At 41.6% G+C, this 19,995-nt stretch overlaps 1 protein-coding gene across 2 annotated transcripts in view; it reads right to left on the bottom strand.

Moving 5' to 3' along the window:
- The window catches only part of ror1 (receptor tyrosine kinase-like orphan receptor 1), a 131,513-nt gene that overhangs the window by 13,156 nt on the left and 98,362 nt on the right, over nucleotides 1–19,995 (bottom strand). For both annotated transcript variants that reach the window (XM_031859382.1, XM_031859383.1), the window contains 2 exons: nucleotides 17,314–17,604; nucleotides 16,998–17,031 (listed from right to left, as the gene is read on the bottom strand). In XM_031859382.1, the coding sequence (XP_031715242.1) occupies nucleotides 16,998–17,031; nucleotides 17,314–17,604 (325 nt within the window). The remainder of the gene's footprint in view (nucleotides 1–16,997; nucleotides 17,032–17,313; nucleotides 17,605–19,995) is intronic.

Raw genomic sequence — 19,995 nt, 5'->3', positions numbered from 1 at the left:
CACACACACACACACACACACACACACACACACACACACACACACACACACACAGCCTTCGTAATGCCATAGGTGTGTAAGTTTGGTGTGAGTACAGGGTCATTAGGTTCCCTCTCTCTGAGGAGTGTTAAGTGACTGAAGGGTCAAGGTCAGCTCTCCCTCTACCCCCATCTGCACAGATCTAAATGGGCTTTCCAGGCATGGACATGGACACACACACACACACACACACACACACACACACACACACATAGAACAGTGGTCTGCTGCCGATTCCATGGAGATATGGTTTATCCTCAGAGTCTGTAATTTCCTATTAAAAATGTGGAAATCAGTAATAATGAGTTCATGTTGCGGTGCGCCTGCAGACGGCTTAGCACCCCTTCATCAAGCCACAAGCTCACAAACTGCTGCATCTTCAGATATTTTCCTTTGGCGAAGAGCTTTAGGTGAAAATCATGTCTGGCATTAAAGCTGTAAGAGGAGACTCTTGTAAGAAAAATGCTGCCACTGGGAAAGCTAGTTGAATGATTTGAGGGGTTAATGACTGATTGGGCTGCAACTGTTTTGAATGTAATGAAGCAGAATATGAAAAGGCAGTTTAGAGCATGAGAGAGAACACACACACACACACACACACACACACACACACACACACACACACAGGATACAAAGAGAGGGCTGGAGTGTGTCCAGGCAGCAGAGAGGTTAGTTTGGTTGTGCGTCACAGAGGATGGTGGACACACACATCCACACTAACATCAAGCCACACACAGACAAGTAAATGACAAGGGAGAGCAGACGATCCGCCACAATGCAGCCGGATCCCCGCAGGCAAATTACAACTCTGGCCAGTCAGAACAGCCTCAACCGAACCAGCTCAGCCCAAATCCGAAAGCGGCCCTCACTGCCTTCTATATTTTAATTTCTTTCACTCAAGTCGACTTGAATTGAAAGCCATGTCTGAAAGGCATATTAAAAGTGTCTGTAGCCTGTCCAGTGCAGCAGCAACGACTTATGTCTAAAGAGAGAAAAGGAGAGGAAAGCCACATCTACAATAACCTAATCGCCATGAGACATCTGAGGTTTTTCAGAAAGTCTTTCCAGAGTTTTGTTTTTGTGTATCCATTTGTTTCTCTGTGTTTGTGTGCGTAAGCTATCCCAGGCAGGGAGAGCCAAGTGCGGTTGCTATTTGTGTAAACAGTGGATGGCTGTTCAGGCCTTTTATTTTACACACCAACGCCACGGGCCCTCTGTGTAATGTTTTATAATAGTTAATTACAAGGAGAGGCTTTTCCCCTCCGAGACCCGATATATAATCCAGATCCAAACAGAAAGGCGAACCTCACCACAGAACCCAAACAAGGTATCGAGGACATTGATTCATTGTCCAATTACATTTTTGCCCACCTCATTATTTATTCAGGGCAGCGCTTGCTAAACAGCCATGCTATTTTTCCAGCACCGCCCTGATTCATGGTTGCATACATTCACACCTGGGTGGTGCCGGTACAGTTTGGAGCTCCAGTGCTGGAGACCTATGCCAGCTGTTTATTAAGAGATGAAAGAGACGTGAGCAAGTAAGTCAGCAGAAAAAAAGTGAAATATCAATGGTTTGATGTGAAACTTTAAACTCCGGTTTTCCTGATTTGATTACTTCAAAGAAAGTCAAAAAGACAAGGCAGGCGGCATTTACAAGCTGCCAACTTGTAGAAGATTTATAAAAGACGTTCCTTTGACTCATGTGGGTGTTAACTCAAAATTGTAAGGAAGGTCTGCATTAGTCCAAGGATCGTAAAAACTAGATTATATAAAAACAAGGAACCAGCTAAACAAAAGTTCAATTGGCAATATAAGCCCGATAGTGCAGACTATTACAGTATATTTACACAAGTGAGTATTTATTTAGCTGTCGACCTCAAAGCTCACAATGAAAAAAAAAGTATACACATTAAAAAATACAAACACCAGCTTGTATATTGTCTTGATAAACCTCATCATACTACTACTCTGTGCTTAATCATCCTCAAAAAGAAGTTCAATTTGGCATGAAAGACAAAAAAACTGGATTCCTTTGAAACATACTATCGATCAAAACAACAAGTCTCTCTTTGCGGGAACTGTCATCACTCCACCTCCATCTTTCCTTCGCTTTCTTCCCCTCCACCTCGTTCTCAACTCGAGGTTCTCTCTTACAAAAAAAAAAGATGAGCTGCTTGCAGCATGAAGCCACAGCTGTTGGAGCATGATTAGGGATGTTCCTCAGCTTGTGCTATATAGGTTTTTTAAACGTACTCAGATATGAACTGTGGGGACTCTGTGAATGAGCTGGGAGAGAATTTGGGGATTTAAGGGCACTATTAAAATATTATAAAACGAATATATAGGCTACAAATTACACAGGAAAGCACTTTAAGCATTAACACTATGTGTGAAGACAAACATCACCATAACCTTATAATGTTCCATTAAGGATATTATGGGAGAAGTATATGCCTACTATAGAAGATGCATTGACCAAGGATAATAAATATGGCAATAACATCACAACTAATTATGACTGACACAGTAGCTATAACATGCTTAAAGAAAGAATAAATAGGAATAAGTAGAGAGATAGGCAGATACACTTTGGTTGGTTAGATTGTGTGTGCTTAACAAAAGAAATATCGTAATTGCAGCTTTTGCGATTGCGTTCAGCCGGACTTCCCCTTTACATGCAGACAGAAATTCCTTGCTTTATAGTGACCTTTATATGGTTTATATGGTCTCATATAAAACAAGTTTCAGCAAGCTTGTTTCTCTTTTAATTGTATTAGTTGAAGATACCCACCCACCCACACCCACCCACACCCATCTATTCACTTCTGTAACAGGTTTGAATAGTAACCAAAGGTCAGAGGTCACCTGTCGAATTTGAAGGTGTAGCTAGAGGTGCTACGAATTGTGTGTGCTTGTGTGTGAGGGGAGGTGTGTGATTAGGGGGAAGTAGGAAAATATGGAAACAATATAAAAGAGATTGGATTTGAGGTGCATGGTGGGTTTTCGTTATTCAAAGCTGTGCTCAAAAAAAAAAAAACTTGTTTTACTTGTTTTTTCCAAACCAGGCTTGGACACAATCACAGTCACACGCACAAGTAGTTAACACCAGTGCACTTCCAGTTTTTATTAGTGCAGAATGCCAAAATGTGATGTAATATTGTGGAATTGGTGCATAGCTGTTGGTAACCAGACATGTAGAGCTAGCAACAAGCTCATCACTGTTAATTGTTAGTATGTTGCATTCAATCCGTTTCTCATCTGCTGTGTGTTGTCTTCCCATAACCAAATGGGTTTAGAATTTACAGACTGATGCATTGTGGGCACAGGCGTTTGTTTCGTATTGTGTGAGAACAATTCAACATCAGTTCGGTCTGCAGGCGTGATGTTTATGCCAGCAACACTTCAGAAGTTTGTGGTTTGAATGTCTCTAAAGTTTCCCTTTTAAATACACACACATCTAATCCATGGATTAGATGTGTGTGTATTTAAAAGGGAAGGTGTCCAACAACGAATAAAGGGCACTTGTGAATCTGGAAAGGAGCGGATGAACATGAGAGGAATGAATTGAGTCTGCCACAGATCTATTCACAATTACAAAAAGGTGCCGCCACAGAATTTGTACTTATAGGATGTTGCAAATGTTTTTTGTAGTTATATCGGTGCAATGCTGGGGAAATCTTGCCACAGCCAACAATAACTGTAGGGCAGTGATTGATACGTTGGACTCTTTATACTGGTGTCCGCTTATAGACACTGAAGCTCAATTAGGAGAATTGTAGAATATGAAGGCAATCCACTGTCAAAATCCGATAGCGCAAATGAGATCCACGCGCGCGCGTGCAAATTAAACAGCCGCGCACGTATATTACTTTGGCATGATGGAGTCGATTTAAATCAATCTGTGCAACTTGACTCCAGTTTATTTACAAGAGAACACATTTTTTATTATTGTATTTCAACATAATTTGTATTTCGTCAGCCTCTAGTCTGAAAAGCTTACAAAACCTGTCAGACAAATGTAGAACATTTACCTCTGAGTTGTAGTGGAGTAGTGTTTAGTGGATTGAAAACCACCTCTTTACAGTCTGTGTCAGAGTGATATCCGGCCAATCCAAAAACGAGGATTGTAACCAATTAAATATAGTTATACAATGGTGACTGGATCCGCCCACTTAGTGTCAAAAAGAAAATCTACTCGCGAGCGAGCAGGTTAAAGTTTTGCGTGCTAGGGGACGCCCCTCGCGCTCAAAGCATGGTTTTCTCCTCGCAGGCCGCAATTTTGCTCACGCGAGCAGAGATATTCTGCACAGAGCGATGTGAAAGCGCTCGCCAAAATAAAATACCCGACACACGGATCTCATTTGCGCTTTTGACAGTGATTTTCCTTAATAGTAGAATGCATGCGTGGTTGCAGTGTGTAACGATCTCTCACTGACAGGGAGCCAAAATGGCCACCAGAGGCTGAGGTTGACTGGGGTCTGCGGCTGCCAGCGGCCCATGACCGCACTGAGAATGAACAGCAAGGGAGGGCAACTAGGGACTGCATTCGGATACAATGGAGGAAGAACGAGCCCTCATGGCTCCTCGTGTTACTACTGCTCACTGACTGCAACAACAGAGGCTTCTGTTGGCGAGAAGGACGAAAGGATTCAGAGCGTATACCGAAAGAGGAAGAAGAAAAGGGGAGACATAAGAGATGATGTGGAGAGGACATCAAGGCTGAATTTGAGTTGGTATAGGTTTTTCTTCTCATTTTAAATCTATATTTTCTTCAGTATAGCATTGATTATATTGACATCCTGTGTATGACGCTTTTTGGCTTTGTCTGTTCAGTTTGAAACAAAATGGCAGGGGCTGCACTGGTGTGTGCAAGGTTCTGATGATGCAAAAGTATCGAGTTTAAGACATATGTGTATGAGTATCAGAAAGAAGGAGGAGGCTGCGTATGACACAGTGTTTTTGTTGGTCTTTAGTGGACGCTCAGAGTGAAAACCTGTGTTTAAGAAAATGCATTGATGGGGACGCAATGCTTTAGGTACCAGTGAGGCGATGAAAATATGATTCTCAGGTGCTAAAACACTCCACAACTCTTTATAACACTATGAGGCAGGATTTTGCTGTTCGGGAAAGTTATCAAGGTGGCAGCCATTTCATAAACAGCACAAATACGCCGTTCACGTTATAAAGCAATCTACAAAGAATGTACACCTGCACATACTTGAACGGCCAACGCAGAGCCTTGCCACATGCAGTCGCCACCATGACAGCAGTCGCCTACAGTCATGGTGGCCATCTCTGCTCATGCTTAATATGCAGCTCTTGTATTTATTTCAAATAAGATCGAGATCAGTTGACACTGCATCACTTCCCAGTGAGTCTGAGGAATATTATCAGAAAAGATGAAGCAGACGCTCGTTTGTTCGAACATTAAATGCTACAGCTTTTATAAAACTCCCATTGGATTAAATACTTTTGATTTGAGATAGAAAGTAACCATTTATTAACAGCATGTTTACATTTCACTGAATGAAAATTGACAGAATGCCTCCCAGCTAGATGCTAGTGCTGCACTCTGCTTAAGTATTTGTTGTAAGGCCCAGTCTTTCACGACTGCAGATGATACTAAAGAGTTTTAATTACAGGGTTAACACCTACATGGTGATTCAACATGCAGGGAAGGACCCTGCATCACTCCCCACAACGCTCCTGGCATGGTGACATCACTTCCTCGGAGGACTTTGCGGCGTTAGAAGTTCAAGTAGGGGGAGGGTTTGGGGATTGGGGTTGTCAATCAGCCTGTCAATTAGCAGGATAGGGGGGCAATATGTCTCCTAAAGCCTAACGTAAACCCAGTGGTGTTTAGACAGACACATACACACACAAACAAATTGAGCACAGAGGTTACGCAGAGAAATCCATTACTAGAGAGGTGAATTAGAGGAGGAAGGTGGGAACGTTTTGTTTAATAATTGACCCATGAGAGATTCAGGAGAACAAATAACATAGACAGTCAGCAAAGGTCGAGCAAAACATGAAGAAACAATAAAGGGAAAGTAAAAACGTGCCATAGAGAGGAGGGAGAGATAAATAGAGTCTGAGAGAAACATTGTGAGAAAGAGAGATTGTGAGATAATTGAGGAAAAGAAGGAGACCGAGGACTGGAAATAGTTAGGAGCTCTATAGGCATTAAGTTTGACTGCTGTAGAACAAAGTAGTATGTGTGTGTATGACCGAATTCACAATATCCCCACAACAGCATGAAGATAAAACTACTTGCATTGATCAAGTCAAACAAGCCTACATTAGGAAGGTCCAATACAATATGAAAAAGACTCTTCATTTTCTTTGTTTCATTGACAAAGGAGTCACACAAATATAACGTCTCATGATCTATTTCTATTAAAACAAAAAGTTGTCTTCCGGCTGGAGCAGTATTACAAACTTCGTGCTTGTTTTCCTTTTTTTTTTCGTGGCTGTAAAAATAGCTGTCTTTAATTGTTCTTATTAGCATTCCTTGATTTGACTCCAGGCTGCATTGAAACCGTCTGTGTGGAAATAATAACAGGAAAAGCACAGAAAGCACTGAAGACAGAACAGTCGAGAGCAAAGCTACTACTGTGATATAGACAGTATGACCCCCCCGCCCCCAAACACACACACCCTTTCCTGCATGATTTATGACTTATTGCATCCTAGATCACAGATCCCAATCTGAACACACAAAGGCAGACACTTGAAAAAGACAGGAGGACACATGTTGTGTCTGACTGGCTACTGACGGTGCTTAAGGAACAAGAATATACACGTTTGAACACCTTCTGAGAAAAGAGGAATAATCCTTGAGAGCGATTAAGAGTCACTAAGGGCATGTATTGTGGGAAAGGAAAACACTTTTGCACGATGGAGCTCATAAATAATCCTTCTTTACACACCGTCGTCAAAGGTGTTTGTAGGACACAATAAAACAAAAAAAGGGCTTAAGTCTGATTAAAGGATATTAACACAAATCTGTCAAATCACTCTTTCTCCAATTGATACATCTTTGGTTGTGTAAAATGATCAGTGAAGAATATGAGGTCAGTTCCTCAAAACCAAACTCTAAGTTGCTTTCTCTGCAATCATGAATTCATCCATTAACATTAGCGTCATTACACCAGAATACAGTTCAGCTGCAAGACTTACTGATGACATATACACTAGGCTACATAGTGTTTTCCTTGACTGGAGGACCTGTTCCTCTGCTATATGTATCCACATCTGACATTGAGGTATATTGGGGAAAATAAACAAGGATATTGCTTGATGAAGCTCAAGCAAACAAGCCAAGCTAAAGGAATGTGGGCACAACAGAAAGGTAAATCAAAACACTTCATCAGTGGCGGAACATAGTAAATATCCCTGCTTTTTCAAAACAGTAGAGAAGGTATGGCTCGGGATCTTCCAATAAAAGATAATTTACAGGCTCATGCACTCCTAAAAACAAAGGGGACTAACCAGCACATTATTCAGTTGCTTTAAGGGCCTGACATACAAGCTCAGAGTTGTCGTCCATATTTACAACATGCTCCACGTATGCGTTTATGTGATATCCGCTCTTCTGTGTGTTTATATGAGCATCCTGGCAACGGTCGTCTCAGAGTTAAAAAAATAAAATAAAAAATGCTGCAAATCGATTGAGAGGGAAACACAAAGAAACACAGGAGGGATGACAATGATAAAAAATTAAAAAAGACATCCTGTCATCATTTTATGATACTGGTGAAGTGTTTGTTTGAAGAAGAACCTTTGGCTGTGAAAAACTTTTTGAGGTTTCTTGTGATAGAAACTTGTAACTTGGCAATTGAAGCTAGAAGTACATTTGCCTGTATAATGGTGGGAAAGTAAAAAAAAACAAAAGATATTCATGCATATCGTTGACACCACCTCCCTTCTCTCGCCCTCTAGCTCCATCATTTGATCTGTCCTCTGGCTGGCCGACCAGGAGAGCCCACCCACACGCCGGCCTTAAGGGGCCAATTCAGGTTACAACTGATATTTTTGCATAAGAAAATGATTTTATCTTTACAAAAACATATCTGGGAGCAGAAAATAGGATGGAATACAGGCGTCTAGAATACCTTAATGAAATCTGCTCCCTTTTACAAGTTATTTTACTGTCAACGACTACTGGCAGCCTGAGATTGTTCTTACTGAACCTCTCCCGTCCACACAGTTCACTTTCAGGCCATCGTAAGACTACTTTGGCTTTATTCCAAAAATGATAATAGCTTTGTAAGACGCTTTTGATTGCCTCAATACAGTTAAACTAAACTGAACTAGTTAAGTATAGGCTCATCTGTTACTATTAGATTTGAAATGGGCACAAGATAGTAGCCTACATAGAGTATAAATAGGCGGCAAATAACGATGAAGATGATTTAGTGATTAAACTCTCAATCTCTCGTAGTCGTGATGATAAAACTCAAGAAATTCAGTTTAGTTTAACTCAAGATCAACTGAATCGACTATTGTTTCTATTGTATTAATTTGTATGTTGCTGTGCCTCTATGTTAATATCAATGTTTATCCCACTGTTATTGTTTAATCCCTCTGTAAAGCTTCATCCAGTTGTCTTCCTCGTAGAATCTTTCTCTGAAGAAGAGGTTGGAGCTAAATTTTATAGTGCTGCTTTATCACAACCCCAAAAGTTCTCTAGCGGTACTGTATGCATGAAATTAGGCGGGCGCCAGGTTCAACAAATACAACACTAATTGATAAACTGACTTCAACTGAAAGGACTTCCTTTATCAACAACATCAAACTGCATTGATCCTGTTAAGCTGTACAAATTGTTAAATATCCTCTGGCTCAGGAATGCAGGATACCAGTCCAAACTGCAAACAAAAGCCTCTATTTATACCTAGAAATACTCAAGGTACACTGTGCCTCCCTCTGTTTCTCTCACACACTCCAACACCACCACTGAGGGCAAAGAAAGAACACTTTCTGTGCATACTTGTCTCCACACGTGTTTTTTTTTCTTTGCAGGAGTGTGTGCATATGTGTGTTCATGGGAGGTAAAAGGGCAAAGTTCAGGGAAACCCCACAAAACAAGGCGCACACACACACACACACACACACACACACACACACACACACACTTTCTTACCAGACCTGACCTTGACCAGACCTGCCAACAGGATCACCAACAGACAGACACAGGGGATTCTGGGGAACAGGAAACAGGAATTGGGGCCTGTCCAAGCTGAGTGTGAAAGCCTTGTTCATAATGAGTTGTGCATGAAACTCGTGGTGTGCGGTAAAGTGTGTAAAGACAGACTTACGCCCTTACTAGCGCCTAATAATGAAATTTGCTTTAATGGTGAAAGCCGGCTACACATCATGGCAGTCCCCACGTGTGTGCGTTCACATGTGTCTGCCTGTATGCGTGTGGAGCCCCCTGACCTGGGCAGCATTTAGCGGAGCGGCATCCAGGCCAGTGAGAGGGGGCTGAGGTGGGAGCTCTGGTTTCAAACAATGTCGGTGCCCTGGGACCGGGCCATGTCAAAGGGCCTGTCCCCGATGAGCCATATTAGGGCCCTGATCCCCAATCAATCAGCACTGTGCCAAAAAGAATCCACAACAAGACGGCAATTAAGACCCACCGAGGGCTTAACTAAACACGTGTGAGAGATAGGGTTTGTAAGAGTAACTGCGTGTGCAGTTCTTTGACTCTGTGTTTTATGTAGAACCGCAAGTGTGCATATGTGTGACTGCGTGTGGGCAAAAGCTTAGTCTACTCCGGACGTGCAAAGGAATAGAGGACAGAGGTGAAGGAAGTCTCAGCAGGCTGTCTTTGTTTTTACTTGTGTTTTATTGAATGTAAAACACTTACAGAATGCACTTTCTACCTTTTGCCAAAAGTTAAATCCATTTTCCAGGTTTTGTAGTTAATAGGACTAATTAGCAATTTGGGAATACTGCAATAGCTCTTAGTTAAACTATGGGTTTAAGAAAGCTCCATTGGTACAGAGCCTGTTGTTGGCAGGTCTAAAAAGTGTCCAGAGTTCCAGAGTCAATCCTAAATTGAAATAGGTTTAGCGAACCCCCTGCGTTGGTCTGGAGTGCTGAAGTAGATCAGTACGTGGCAGACGAGTAGAGCATCCAAAAATTGAGTGGGCCTGTCATCCCCTCAGTCTGAATGGGTGCTATGCTTGTGGTGCGGAGCAAATCATCATCAATCCTGGCCAGCATCTGAGAACCACAGCACTGTTGACACTGGCACTGAGGTGAGGAGAAGTGAAACCGAAATCCAAAGTTTCTTAACACTGCGCACACAAGTTCTCAGTCTGAGTTAAGAGCCTATTGTGACCAAAAACAACACATACTGTGTGCTGACGGCAGCAGACGGGCAGAGTGAGAGGAGAGACTGGTTTTTAAGTGGTGGACCTGCTTTAAAAACCTAAATTTGTCTCCGACTAAAGTGTCCTTGAGCACAACAGTCGGCACTACATTAAACTTCTGTGCCTCATTTTAGATTCTGCACTGGCAGTAAGAACACACCAACACCTTACTGCATCTTTCTACTTTTTGCATTTAAAACCATTTGCTTATTAGCTTTCCTGCTGAGAGTTTGATAAGAAGATTGAAACCACTCTCATAGCATGTGCTAAATATGAAGCTACAGCCCGCAGTCGGTTAGCTTAGCTTATAGCATAAAGACTGTAAACAGGGGGGCTCTGTTCAAGACTAACAAAATGTACCCGTCTGTGAAGCACCTATAAAAAAGCAAAGGTACTTGCAACTTGAAAGGGTGTGGAAAATTGTCAATTTTCTAAAACAAGCAGGTGATTAAAAGCTGCAGATATATTAAGAGGGATGTGGTTGTGGAGCTAAAATTCTATTTTCAGCAGATGAAGGGTGAAGGCGCAGGTTCAGAGAGAGGGAGTTGTGCCGGTGTGTTCCTTAAACGTAAACCTGATGTTTACTGTGCAGCTAATGCACTGTGATGATCACACTATATTGATAAGTCATCTTGTATTCATGCCACACAGTCAGATTGTTGGTTTACCCATTTGTCTAGATCTTGAGAGGGCTCATGCAAGATATAGCTGAGAGCAAGATATCGGTGACATATTCCCCAAGTAATTATCTTAATTAAGAGCCTGATTGCAGCTTAAGCAAATGCTTTCACATGTTGTTACTTCATTAAGGAGGATTTTGGATGCTTTGCTGAGGTTTCCAAGATAAAACTCCTTGACGGCATCCTTTCATCCTCCTACGCTCACTGAACACACCCAGGGTGCATTCACAGGCACTGTTTGTGTAATTACCTGACGTCTTAATAAATCAGATGCTAATCACACAGACATGGTAAGTACAAGTATTTCACAACAGTTGCTGTAGAGCAGAAGAGAGAAGAGAAAAGAGGTTTTAGGGTATCAATAAATCTAGTATGATTACACATATTTTTAGCGCCTAATACCTTTGAACAAGCCGGAGCAAGCTTCAAGATCAACATAGTGTGACATCTTCAAGTCATTACACATTACACAAACAACTTCCTAAAACGAATTTGTCAATCAACCCATGCAACGCTGTAGGTGAGACGCTACAGTCCTATTGGTAGTCCTAATTACCCCTTGGTTTTTTAAACTCTTTGATGCTTCCACTGTATAATTGGATTGCCGGCGGGCTGATGGCAGTACGGGCCTCACGGTCCCCGTCACGTCAGCTCTGAGGTCAATTGAATCCAATATGTTGACAACTGGCTAATTACAGAGCTGACGCACAGCCACACACACACTCACAGATACACAGGCTATACACACACACACACACACAAGTCACAGGGAAATGTGTATTACAGTGTATGTGTGTTTACACTGTATTATAGTTAAACACGCCTGATTCGAGTAATCACTCTGAATCATCAAATTACAGCCAAACAAGATCTAAACTGACATATTAATTGCCAAGCTTACAAAAAGTAAATAAAGGTCTCACTGTATTGCAGATAGCCATAAGACATAATCATTAACAAACCAGCTCTTTCATACACGTGTGATTGCTGGATTTACTGTCAGCAGTGGTTTGAATCGACATACGGGAGTAAAATCAGTAAAAAAAGTCAGGGCACTGACAAAAAGAAGCCAGAAAATACTGCACAGAGAGAATCTGTTCCTTGTTAAACATGTCCTCTTTATTCTCCAGTACGGAGTGACCGGAGGAGAGAGCGGGGGGCTCGGTGGAGGGAAAAGTGCAAAAAAAATAAAAAAATGAAAGCAGCTATTTTTGTAATTGCTTTTTTTTTTTTTTTGCCAGTGCTGAGAGAAAAGTGGTGGGGAAAGTTTTGAGGAATTTAAACAGCCTTGACAGCCAGGGTGTAGCGGTATTAATCTTTTCAAACAGGGAGAAAAACCCTCTATTCTAAACACAGACTGAGACTGAGATCAGCAGCAGCGTTGCATAAAGTCCGTTTATACCTGCTGTCTGATTAAAATACGTATGTATCCAGTAAGTCAACATTTTTACAAATATAAAATCAGCTGTATTTTGGTAATAAAACATACAATAAGATATGTTTAAGCGGAAACAAGCTATAAACACAACAATTATATAAAATCACCTTTTAAGTTAATGTTGCTCATTTTCACTTGCAAGTCCAATATTCACTCTCCCTGTGTGTGTGTGTGTGTGTGTGTGTGTGTGTGTGTGTGTGTGCGCGCGCTTCTGGTCTCCACCAACTCCTGAAGGTAACTGTTAAATGCTCCTGTAAGTTCACCACATGTACTATTTTTTATCTGAAATTTAAATTTAAAATTTGGAGGCATTTACACAATCACGCAATTTTGATTGTGTTTTATGGGGAACATTCCTTGAATTAGGGGCAACATTTTGCTCTTCTCTGTGTCATCACATTACATATTTTATCCATTGTATGAAAATATTGATAAAACCTGCTTCAATAATAGACATGATGCAAAATTCCAACTCTAAACGGCTTTTCACAATACCTGAAAGAACTAATAAGTCATTTAAAACCAGTCCTGCCTGCCGGCCTGCCTAACATGTGCCTGATGAAGACCTATTTAATCTTATTGATTCATTTAACTGAAAAAGGACTCTAAGAAAAAGGAACTACAGTCAGAAAGAAAAGACAGATGACGAAGAGAGTGTGTAACCTGATTTGTCTGTGACTGTCCACAGTTTGCATGTAGGATTCAGTTAAGAGTTATTAACCGCCTCTGATCTGAACTAAACTTCCCGTCGGCTCACACAGCTAATCACACCTGAACGCCGTCGACCACGCAGAACCCGGGAATCAAAGAACAACATGCATCCCCCGAGTGTTAATGGTACCATCCTCCCCCTAGCCTGCTAACACTGTTTTTCTTTCACTCCCCATCTTTCTTTTTTTTTTCCTGCAAATGAAGGAAGTGTGACAGCGTACAGAGAGAGAGAGAGAGAGAGAGAGAGAGAGAGAGAGAGAGAGAGAGAAATGGAGAAAGCTGGGGGTCTAATTTTGGCAGGCAAGACTTTTTCCCCTCACCCTATGTTTATGCTGGCTCTATTAAAACATCTCCAGGGAGGGGAGGAGAGGAGAGGAAGGGGAAATATGGAGGGAGAGCATGGGCACGGCGTAGAGGAGATGCACTGAACTCTCTATTTGGAGATAACTGGCGGGATACTGATGGATTTTAGGATTAGAAATTGACTGAAGTGATTTAGAGTTGTAGGTGCGAGACGCTATACTTGGACTGGAGTCAGACCTAAGTCATAAAAATGAGAACTCAAAGACATGACTTGGGCTGCTGTGAGACTTCAAAAGGAATAGCTCTAATCCCTCATGAAACCACAAAGTGTAATTTTTACACTTCGGTTTTTGTATGGATAAAACAGATGAGGTATGACTTGTTAAAATGTGAACTTTAAAATATGCTGGGATGAAGATTGAGCTACCTATGGACGGAGCCAGGCTAGGCTTTTCTTTCTGCTTTTATTCTGAGCTAAGCTGCTCCAGCTACCGATTTACATATTCATCATATCAATCTTCTCATAAAACTCTCTGCAAGCACATGAATAAGCATAGTTCGCAAAATGTCAAACTATTCCTTGAATTAAGACTTGAAATTAGTGTTTTTGCTTTTAAGTTTTGATTGTACAAAATCCTAGAAAATAAAAAATAAAAAGACAGCAACAGACTGGCTATGTATAGCCACTAATTACATATTCAATTATCATGACTAAAAGATTAAAAGGACACTATTAACAAATGCTTTGAAAAGAAAACTGTCATTTTAATAGTCAGCATCCAGAGACCTGAAAGACTTTCATCTTAACTTATAGCGAAAACTGGGACTTACCTTCATGGACTTGAGATTTTACTTATAAACTTTCCATGAATGACAGGAGACTTGAAATGGATGCGATTTAACAGCTCTGGTGGAAAACTTAAAAACTGCCCGTGCTGGAGGAAAGGTTTAAGCTTTAAACTTTCCACCATCTCTCCTGTCCTCATCCTACCGTCTGTATATCCGATCTGCTCCGCTGTAGTTTTCTGCTCTTAAGCAGCCACATTGGACACAAGCTGCTGTAATCGTAGTTTAAACCTCGGGGCTGTCAGCTCTCCGTTTGCCTGCGGCTTCTCTCAAAAAACCCAACCCTGACGATATATACAAACACACACACACACACACACACACACACACACACACACACCGCAAAGTACATACTTAAGTCCAGCATAGAATTAATGGAAATCAGAGCACAGGCCGAAGCAAAGACAACACTGAGGACATGAAGTTCATGTTATGTTCAAGTTCAACAAGGTGGGTGGCAAGAAATTTCCCCCCAAGAAAACGGAAGTCACTGAGCTCTCTGTGAGGCTCTCTGCTGAATACGGAGATGATGGGAGAAAGTGGGACGTAGAAAAATACTGTAGAGTATATTTCACTTAAACTGACAAGCTTGTGGACCAGATGTCTCCGAAAACTTTGAGTCAAGCAGCAGAAGTTTTTGACGTTTGAACAGCTGCGGTATGAGGTAAGCGGTTGCAGGTCATCACATGTCATCATTAGGTGACCCTGTCTCCTTGACGGCCTGCCACCCTACTTTACAGCTAATAAGTTGGCTGCCGCACTAATGACGAGCAGCAGTGATGATCAGCCCACCACAACAGCAGCAGCAGCAGCTCCGCCACATGTCAAAGGAGGCCCCTGTCCGTTTAGATGAAGTCTGTAATGACTGTAATGAGACTCTAGATCGCATGCTGGTCTTCGGTTGACTGCAACACTTTCCTTCACAAAATGGCGAACTCATTCCAACTTGCAAAGTGTAATTTAGTGTTTGCTGTGTTAAAGCTGTACCTCGATGAGTTTGAATCTTTCAGATGCTTGGATTAATGCAATCCTGAAAACGAGGAAAGAAGCTCCTCAAACAAACTTACACATTTGTGTGGATGTACTCTATGAAAGCACACAAACTTCAATTCACATCCTTCCCTTTTATAATCAACGTTTATTTCTGCTTCTTAGTTTATTTCCAATGTGTTTTCTTTTAGGCCAGCTTGTTTGATTTTTCCACTTGATTGGTTACTCCCTTGACATAATTCCATTGTGATTCCTGCGTGAGTCAACTGTCTCATCTATGAAACAAGCTGCAATTTAGTTGCACAGGGGAAAATAATAAAACGTGTAAACAAAAGAATGGTAGGAACAGATGTTTGAAACGGAGCACTCCAACATGCTCAAAGTGTGTGGATTGATTTAGTAAGTGTCTGATATCCACCATGTGCCAGCAGTTTCGATTCACAGAACGCCGCATGGGACATGGCAACGAGCCTTGCCATAATGTCACTGGGGTTCAGCTCGACTCCTTTGATCCTGCCAGAAAATACACAAACTGAGAAAGTTCTTTCTGAGTTATATCCCACAACACCGGGGCGACGTCAAAACAAAGCAAAGGAAGCTCGCCAGACTCAAAATAAATTTTGATTTGGGCAGCAGTACTGCTCTTACCAAGAACATGAAAATGTTTTAGTGCGATGTATTCATGGGTACTTTCTGAAGACGTTTTGCAACATTCGGTTTTATTTGCTACACTAAATACAAGACTTCAGTTAAAGAACTTGCTGGTAGACAGGACATTCACTCTTATAATAACTTCATTATAGCTCTGTGAACATCTCATTATTGCCCTGAAATTAAATGAATGGCAAAGGTTTTGAATTTGTAATTATTTTGCGTTACGCCCTGTTTTCTGATGAGAGTTGGCTAAAAGTACAATAACCCAAATTCTCTAATACTAAGAGGATCAGTGTGTTATAGATACTATATAGTTCCCGCCCCACAAGATCCACAGTCCCACTGCGGCCCTCGGCTGAGTGTACACAGTCCATGTTCAAATGTGAACCATGTGAGCTGTGAGGGTTGAGCAGAAACAACAACATAGAGCATCATACAGTTGGGATTTAAAGACTCATTAAGAAAAACGAGCATTTTCCAGTTGTATCAGCAGACAAAATGTCAACACACTGTGAATGTTGTTACGCGCTCGTTAATCCATTTACCGAACGTTCGCTTATCTATCAAGTCATGACCTTTGTATTCTCTATAATTATAAGTGTTTCCATTATAGACACATCTGAAACAGGCCCACATATGATTATCAGTATCGATAACAAATCAAAATTAGTTTGTCATCTCTTTTTCTACCCTTGTGTGATCCAGGGTCACATGTATCAGGAGTCAAAACAAAAACACATACTTGCAACCCATGCATGAGCCCTCAAGAGCTCCATAGGCCTCACAAATCTACCCTGAAAGTGACAATGATTTGTGAAATGTGTTGCTGCCACCATTTTTCCGATCCACATGTGACACAAAACACATTTGTGAGACGGTCCTCTGCATTACATTCTGGGAAGCACAGCACTATGGACTGACAGAGAGAAGAACGGAGGAAAATAAACTTACGTTGGCCTTCCTGCCAGAAGTGTAGGGAGTGGATCTGGAAAAGAAGACAAGGGGATTTTTTGTTTTACAACAGGATAAACAATATTGCTCCCAGATTTTCTCTGCACAAGCTGCCAGCAACAGGCAAGAATCAGTGGAGACGGGTGTTGCTAAAAGGAGCCAGATCTCTAGTAGGAAAAGATGAGTTGGAAAAAAATGTCTTTGTTTGTCACAAACAGTGTCTAAAACACTCGTCATGAAGACACTTTATTGTAAAATCTACATGCCAGAAAGTTTTAAAATGCCTGGCAGATACGACCACTCTAATTCCTCTTACCGAACTTGACAAAGAGCACGCCTGTCGTGGACACAGTACCCTGGGTGTTGCTGGCCACGCACTGGAAGTAGCCCGTGTCCGTAGTGTCCAGGTTGCGGATGCGGAGGCGTGATCCGTAAGCCATGGATCGGTATGAGATCCTTCGTGGCTCTTGCACCACCGGGGCATCGTTCTTCAGCCAGCGCACAGTAGGCGGCGGGTTGCCGGACACCCGGCAAAACAGCTCGGCGGTGTGGCCCAGAGAGGTGGTGATGTTGTTCATGGGAGCTTCGAGATGTATGAAGGATGGCCCTGGAAGACATAGAGGTATGGGAGAGATGAAAGGAATGAGTACAAGGGAGATGATTGAGAGAGAGAAAAAGACAAAAGGAGACGTAAAACATTGTATTACACAAGGCCAAGAGCTGAGACATAAATCAAACGGCACTTACTGTACTTCACCAGAGCAAGATCTAAAAACATGCTCCTGTTTAAAGTAGCAATAGCGGTAGAGCAACTCTGTGTTTTCAGAAACATATTCAAAGCCTAGTTATTTTGTGGTTGCCACCGTGTTGACACCTAATCTCACTTTTCATGATGGCTGTATGATGCCAGAGGGTTTTCCCCGGCTTGCGTATGAGTTTATGAAGCAACATCACTTGTGGGTAAAAACTCACAAAAAAAGAGTGCAGATCTCAATGTTTGAATGAATAAGTACGGTCTTGGAAAAGACAAAGCAAAACAATTTTGTGTGATCTCCCAGGACCACGTTTTTCCTCAAGGTGGTCAGAAAAAAAAACAATTTTGAGGGCCACCTAAGAGTTTAATCTGCAGAAGAAACATTTGCGTAAATGTCTGGAAAGTTCCTTCAACCCCAAAACCCCATCTTAGGTATGCAGAAATGCCCTTGGTTTACGCGAACTGGCCAAAACAAACAAAGGAGGAAAAACACATACAGGGGAATCTTAAATACTCGAATCTTAAATATTGTGAATAGAGATGCTGAGGAGTAAAAAAAGAGACACACACTTACATATGCAAGGACGCCCACACATTTAAAACTTTACTATCCGATGCTTCCCAACAAGGGTTTACCCTACATGGGCTATCTATTCCAAAGTGTCTCCCTCCTAATATCTTTCTTTCCCACCATGAATTAAGGCTTATATTTTGCCACATTAAGGGCAAAGAAAGGTCCTGAGACATTCAGTGTATCTGCAAGACAGTTACCTCAGTTTGTTACGGTCAAAGTTTCATTTAGTTTGAGGTGATCCCTTAGCAGTACTGAATCTGGCGAGGCAAAAGTGTGTTGCACTCATTTGTAAAAGAGTATAAAGAATGAAAAAATAGAGACTGCGTACTTTCTCGTTTCCACTCAGCTGGTCAGTCACAACGTGCAGTTTGTGTGAATGTCTGATTGTCAGTTTTGGAAAGTTACAGAAATTGCCGGATGCAGCCCCCTAATATTGCCGTAGGAAAGGTGTAGACGGCGGTTCTAACTTAGTTCAACCATCCTAGGTTGTATGTGCAGCTCATCTGACGCCTGCAGCTGACATCTTGTCATGAGGTCTGTAAAGTGGGTGCCTACGACGTGTTTGTGAAAAAGAGAAGTGGACACATTTGTCTTGGCATACAGCCTCTGTGTGTGTGTGTGTGTGTGTGTGTGTGTGTGTGTACTCAAGCCTCAACACACACTCACGTTGTCCTCCTTAAAACCCCAGGCTTAACACAGCAATGTGGTACTAACAAGCGTGTGACAATATGGAGGAGACTCCCACCATCGACCGTACCACCACCACTACTCTCCTCCCTTCTCACCCACTTTGTTTCTTTCCTCTTTTCTCTACATGCTGCACACAACAGCCTCCCTTATTTGTACAGCCCTGTCTGTCCACATTACAGCACTGCAGTCAGAACAAACCTACCAACAGGATGTTGAAGTTGCTAATAAAACTGAACACCAGGACAATATTCAGGACCATTCTGTCCCTTTACTCTTCCCTGTCTCTCGCCTATCCACTCACAAGTTTCTCACTTTGAAACACAGACTAAAAAACATGGAATGCACTGACACAGATCCCCGTGTCCTCCGTTTTCTTTAACCAACCTTGTAAATGGATTATCAATGCAAAATCTGATAACTACATGTAATGGGTTGTACTGTAGCTAAATGAGAGCCACGCCAAACTCTGACATGGTTTAAAATAAGAAGCATGCTCTGACAGAAAGGAATGCAACAGCTAGAATAAAATGTACAATGTGTTTCAATCGATTCTGTCTAGTCCGATTGTGTTAAGATTTGTAATCACTTTAAATGTCATGAGGTAACCGTACAAGTACTGAGATGGAAGACATCGTTGTGTTCTCCCTGAATCAAGCATTTGGGCAGTTTCTCTTAAGAAACAATATTTTCTCATTCAACTTAATCCGTTGTGTTGTTTTTAGACCTCTGACTGGTTTCTGAAGGGGTTTCATAAATCTAATAGGTTTGCGAATTTTCTCAAACCATTTTGAGGAGTTTTGCAACCTGTATTAGGATGTGATTACCATACTCTTGGTATAATGTGTCTATTTACTGTTGAGTGGGTGGGTTCAGCTTTCTTTAATGCCACATGGTTTGAAATGTGAAGGGCTAAAATTTGATATCAATCTATGGCTATCATCTCTCTCTGTATTATTGAATAAGTGAGTCTTTGTATGAGT

This window comes from Anarrhichthys ocellatus, unplaced genomic scaffold, assembly GCF_004355925.1.
Source record: "Anarrhichthys ocellatus isolate YVR2014 unplaced genomic scaffold, GSC_Weel_1.0 scaffold22, whole genome shotgun sequence".
NCBI lineage: Eukaryota > Metazoa > Chordata > Actinopteri > Perciformes > Anarhichadidae > Anarrhichthys > Anarrhichthys ocellatus.
This window is presented reverse-complemented; position numbering and strand designations above follow the sequence as displayed.